Source organism: Pelodiscus sinensis, chromosome 7 (assembly GCF_049634645.1).
Source record: "Pelodiscus sinensis isolate JC-2024 chromosome 7, ASM4963464v1, whole genome shotgun sequence".
Taxonomy (NCBI): domain Eukaryota; kingdom Metazoa; phylum Chordata; order Testudines; family Trionychidae; genus Pelodiscus; species Pelodiscus sinensis.
In genome coordinates this window covers 56,838,737-56,844,795 of record NC_134717.1, presented here as the reverse complement: position 1 = coordinate 56,844,795, position 6,059 = coordinate 56,838,737, and the positions used below count along the sequence as shown (strand labels likewise).

Sequence of the window (6,059 nt, the reverse complement as noted above, 5' to 3'; positions counted from 1 at the left end):
GACGGCAGTGCACAGTTTATAGGGGCTGTTGAAAAACAGTGTGAAATGCAGGCATACATCCATGAAAAGCTGTGCCAAAAAATTGCATCATGGGACAGGAAGCCCACAACCTTGATGCACTCTGATCCATTCCTACCATTTCTAACAGCAGGTGGCAGCAAGTTGTACAGCTACCCATTGTGCACTGCTCTCTGTTACAGAACCAATTGTGGATGCATTCCACTGACACAGGGAGGATTATGGGAACATATGCAAACAATGTTATTGCAGTTTATGATCATCAGTGATTCTTGTATAGACTTCACTCTATACTACAGTCATAGCCCTAGACAACCTAATTCTGGTCACCAGCAACTCATTTTTCTGACACAACTAGAACAGAACTCCCCAAAGGGCTGTCCTTTTCTCTTCAACTTTATAGTCTGTTAAAATAACTTTTATTTTACAATATCCTAATCAAAGGTGCTGACACTAACATCAACACCCAAATTCAGCTTAGTGAAAAAATGTTACTATCAAAAACTTTTATCCATCTGATCTTTTGTATTGCATCAGTTTTCCCATGCTACCTAGGCAGTGATTTGTACTAAACTCATTTGGCTACGTCTACACTGCAGGCTTCTTGCGCAAGAGTTCTTGTGGAAAAGGTCTTCCACAAAAGTGCGTCCACACTGCTATGTGCTTTTGCGCAAGAGCGTCCATGGCAGTGCGGACGCTGTCTTGCACAAGAAGGCTCTGATGGCCATTTTAGCCACAGGGGTTTCTTGCACAACAAATTCATATCGCCTGTCTACACTGCCTTGTAGAAGAGCTCTTGCGCAAGAGGGCTTATTCCTCATGGGGAGAGGAATAACTCTTCTGGAAGAAGTCCTGTTTTCCAATGCTGTACTGTAAATTAACTTGCGCTAGAACGTGTCTGCAGTGTAGACACCCGACAAGTTTTTGTGCAAGAAAAGCTCACGCAAAAAGCCTGCAGTGTAGATGTAGCCTTTGAGTTTATCTGCCAGAAAAGATTCACTTTTTCAGGAAGAAAACTATGAAATGTTTTATAGTCCTATTTTCAAAAATCTCTGGAAATTTTCAAAGTAGCAAAATTAAAAAAATCCATCAAACTATAAACAATTTACAAAAATACAAATTTTGTTTTGTAGAAAAGCATTATATACAGGTGCAATATATATATAAGTATTAAGCCATCAGTCTCAGCTACAGTATTTGAAGATACATTTTCTGTGTTACGACTGGGTATTGGAGCCTTTATCCGGCTGAGGAAATTCTTCTATTGCAGCACGAAATATCAGTTCTGTAAGAGAGAGAGAACCAGTGGAAAACCACAGAAATTACTCCTGAATATTTTCTCCAAACTTCCTCTCTTCTAAATAATAACATCAACACCTTGATAATAGTGGAGAGACCCCTGTCCCACCAACCTGCCATTGTACTAAAAACCTTAGTATGAGGAAGAATGTTCAGTGCCAGCATACCACACACAGCAGCATCCTCCATTCAGAGTAAACACATTATCAAAAACAAAAATTGCAAAATTAACTAACCAGCCAAGTCAACATTAGAAAGTTTTTTTTTTTAATCACATTAGAATCAGAAAGAATTCAGGTTAGAATATTATCAATTTTTATCAAGCTGGTAGCATATTTAGCTGAGGTAATACAAATTTCAGCATATGGCTGGATCCACCACATATGCTTCAGATGGTGTTTTTTTTAATTCAATGAAGTAGGAACTTGCTAGACTGTTTCTGAATAGTTTTGAGTTTCCTTTGGTCTGTTTGAGACAGCCCTGAGATTAACTTTTTCAGAATTTCTCTTAAAACTTAAGCCCATATCCTCTAGTCCAGGGTGGGCAATAATTTTTTGCCAGGGGCCACTTCAAAATTTTTTAAAGTGGCCCCAGGCTGCTCCGGAAGGAGCAGGACCTCAAAAGGAAAGGGGTGGAGCCAGGATGCTTCAGACTTCGCCACCCACAGACCATGATTAGTCTGGGGATGGGGGAGCCTCTTTGCCGCCTCTTCCCACTAAGCACCCATGGAACCTACATATTCGCTGGACCAGCTGAGCTATGCTCGGTACAAGTCTAGGGGAGTGGTAAAGGTGGCATTAAACCACCTTTTGATTCCTCATCCTGAGGTCAATGAGCACCTGCCCTCATCCAAGGAATAGACAGCATCCAGGCTCTGTTCTCTGAGAGAAGAGAACTCTGTACTACTCTGGAGCTCTGGAAGTCCCAGTACACTCTGGGATGCAAAGCCAGCACAAGTTGAATGGAATATGTAAATCAATCATCACATAATATCTGACACACTATTACTGTGTGAGGGAGATTAATGGACTTGGATGGAGGTGCAGGGAAGGTCCAGGTAAAGATTACCTCTCCCTTTCCAGTCTATTGAAAAGAGTTTACTGCCCAAGCTATACTGTAGATACATTCAACAAATGTCATTTGTGAAATGTACTCTCTAAAACACAATGTATAGGGCATCCCCGCTGTAAGTCACCCTGGTATACATCCATTCCGCACTAAAATCGTTGATGGTTGTAGGAATTGATGTTAAGTCCTCCCATTCTTAAGTCGCGCAAAAAAACCCACCCCAATTTGCACAAATGGAAGTCAGCCCCGGGAAGAAAATTCCCTGCTTTAAGTCCAAGTGTTTTGGAACATATCTTGGACTTATAGCGAGGACGGACTGTAGTTTTCTAAAAGAGTGCATAATTTCAAATGGTTTGAACTCTGTTAAATCAAAATCATGTCATTGTCTCCCCTCCCCCCCAACCAGTACCATGTTTTAAAATTCTTCTTATTTTGCATTACTCAGGACAAATTACTGGTTAGGTTTCCTTGTTTTAAAACACTTGGGGGGGGGGGGGGAATGGCATCCTACTTCATTAAAAATGACTCCTGTTACTTCAAACTTAAAAAAAATAAGGAGAGCGCAACCAAGGACAATTTCATTCCAAGAAGTGAATTCTTTGGAAAGTTATGGGTATTCAGAGGGAGGGGGAGAGAGAGAGAGAGAGAGAGAGAGAAAGGGGAAGAAAAAAAGCATTATAATAGGAATGTTATTATCCTTAACTATAGCAGTAATACACTTGTAAAACCCTGTTCTGAACAGTGAACAAAGTAGATCTGGGAGAACCTAGACCAAAGGAATACAACAGTCCCCAACTTTCTTCTAGGTTTAATGTTCCATACCTTCACTGTGATCTAGCTCTGGTCGGTAAGATAAGAAAAGCCAGGATAGCCCAACTAGAAGAGCCACCACCAGATTCACCACAATCCATGGCTGAAGAATCTGTTCCTCTGCACCTGCAGTCCTGAGCAAAGCATGAGATACTTATTAGGGGGGGCAGATACTGAGGCCTACCTCTGGTATGTATACATTATTATGTTAACAACTTCTACTGTGTAGCACTCTAGCAGCTAGATCAGTGAGGGGCAACCTAAGCTAGCTCGTGGGCCATATGAGTGGCCTTCCTTCATCTCAGTGGTCCTCAACATTGTCATAACCAAGACGATCTACCAGAGTAGAGTAGCTCTGCTAACTCTGCACTTGCGTACCTAGAATTTGCGGGGGGGTGTCGACTGAATCATAGCAGCACTTTGATTGGATGCAGAGGGAATGCATCGCTCTCACAATGTTGTGTGCAATCAACACGTGCCTCACTTCACATGCCCTTGCTTTAGGTGCAAGTCACTTTAATAATACAGATAGGAAAAAAATTACCCAGACAAAAATCAGAGGAATCTGGCAACCCTGCACAAGGGCAATGGTAAACAAAATGTCTGGTGGGTCACATATGGAAGCTGTATGGGCTGCATATGGAACCGCAGGTTCCCCACCACTGAGCTACATGCTTTAAAACATCAAACACCGAACAAATGTTTCTCACATGTTCTAAAGATTTTGGGGTCTGAAGGGCTGCAGAAGAGAGAGACTATCAAAGGCTCTGACCCAGCTGAGAAGCCCCACTACCTAGCATGGAGCAAGCCTTCAAATTAGATTTCAACACTGACACCCTTCCCTGGCTAGGAGACAGAAAACAAAAAGTAAGATTAAACAGTCGATTGCCATTCTGGCTAACAACAGGGGGGCCTCAAGGTTCCATATCAGATCTGATGTTTAAATTATTTATTAATGGTTGGAAAGGATAATGAGTAGTGAGGTAGCAAAATTTGCAGAGGAGACCATTTCAATACGATTGTGACAGAGGGGATGTGTCTATAGCAAATTACAAATTCTATTTCCTTTGCATTTGCGTTGAACACTTGTCTGAACTTGCCTAAGGGCTGCACTCCAGACAGATGTCCTGTCTATGAAAGGAGTATGACACCTTGCTGACAACTGTCTCTGAAAGTCTTGAAGATTGCAGTCCGGGCCATCAGATTTGATTCTGTCAACTACTGGCAAGGAGCAACGGTCTTTCTACACATGGGACCATAGTTTTGCAGTATCTTTTTCATCAGTGGGTTTTTTTTTTAAATGTTAATAATGAATCCCTGTGTTATGGTATAATTAAAACAGATTTTTATACATTCTCTCATATATATCTACATAAATAGTTTGCATATTTGGTACCATTGTGTTTGCAAGGGAAAGGCATTATTTGAAAGCCCTAACTCGACCCATTTTGGGTGATCAATGTATTAGTATTTTTACCAACTGAGAGCTAGGAGCCAGGTATGCAGTATATCTTTCCTGTCATGGTGCAGAAGGTGGCACCAGTGTTCCCTGTAAGCTTATGCAGCCACTCAGGAGAGATTCAGATGCCACCCAGCTAATTAGCAGAGAGCCCGCAGCTAGGTTTTGCTTCTACTAGTGGTGGACATTCACACATGCCTCGGTGCACACAATTACTCTGAATATGGATGGAAAAGTTTAGAGGGAGCACCAGGTGCCACCACTGAAATTATGATTCTGTAGTTTTTTACAAATCAAATGGCACCTCCTCCCTTTACTTGCTATCACTAACTTGTAGAATGAGTTTTTAGTACATTTAGCTGATAGAGTTCACGAAAAAGAAAGAGGCAAGAAAAAGCCAAGCAGTAGCCTGTGAGCACAATGTGACCCTAGACCCAGCTTGAGTGACAGCTTTGGATCTGTTGGCTAAAGAGGCTGGAAGCTAAGAAACTGCTCCCATTGCTCTTGGCTCCTTCTGCATTCAGAGACACAGGACTTAGTATATAGTGCATCACAAACAATACCAGACTCAATTAATGTTTACTTCCAACTGGAACTACCCCAGTGCCCTGAAACTGGATTAGCTTCTTGGGTGAAAGGGGGGTAACAATATTCATTTGGTTTGGGTTTTGTTGTCAGAGGCTGAGTTTTGATCTCTGTAGGCCAAACAAAAACAATTCTTTAAAAATTTATTAAACTTGTTAATGAGGAGAAAAACAGTCAAAATGTTTAAAATGAAAAAGTGAATTTTCATGTCAACAATTTCCCATAACCCCCCCCCCCCCCCCAAAAAAAGCACCTTTAAGTCATCTAGGGCTCAATTTAAAGTCTCAAATGCAAAAATATTAGGACAGGTTTAGTACTGTGAATCTTATATAATACTTTTAGATGTACAGTACATTACATTATTAAGCCACCGTTAATTAAACGTTCTTACATAGATGCTGCAAGAAAATTTTAAGGACTTAAGAGAAAAAAACTGCAATCTAGATTTCCTACCAAAGGCTCCCATTCTCCGAAGGTGGTGTGTAAAGGTTGATTCTATCACTTGTCATCTGCTGGCTCAGGGACAAGATGAGAGCAGCAAAGTATACTGGGAGAAAGGGAAAGGAATTTGCAGCTTTCACTAATTGACACGAAACACTGGTCACAAAATATTGATTTTTACCATGCTCTCTCTCCCCTTCCTTCCCATTGTCTCCAAAGTCATAGAACATGCTGCTCACTTCCCCTGCCCAATCTTCTTTTTTCAAGCACTTTCCTTAACTCCTCAAATCTAACATCCAACCAAGGCCACTAACAATATACTAAGTCAAAGGGGTATGTCGTTATTCTTGTTCTACTTGGTACATGTGCTGTAATCAAA

The 6,059-nt window shown here is 41.2% G+C and overlaps 1 protein-coding gene across 1 annotated transcript in view; it reads right to left on the bottom strand.

Moving 5' to 3' along the window:
* TMEM237 (transmembrane protein 237) overlaps positions 1-6,059 on the bottom strand; it is a 35,121-nt gene continuing 29,062 nt past the window's right edge. The window contains exons 11-13 of the mRNA XM_075933867.1: positions 5,693-5,786; positions 3,208-3,329; positions 1-1,303 (exon numbers count right to left, since the gene is read on the bottom strand). Coding sequence (XP_075789982.1) covers positions 1,236-1,303; positions 3,208-3,329; positions 5,693-5,786 — 284 coding nt within the window. The 3' untranslated portion in view covers positions 1-1,235. The remainder of the gene's footprint in view (positions 1,304-3,207; positions 3,330-5,692; positions 5,787-6,059) is intronic.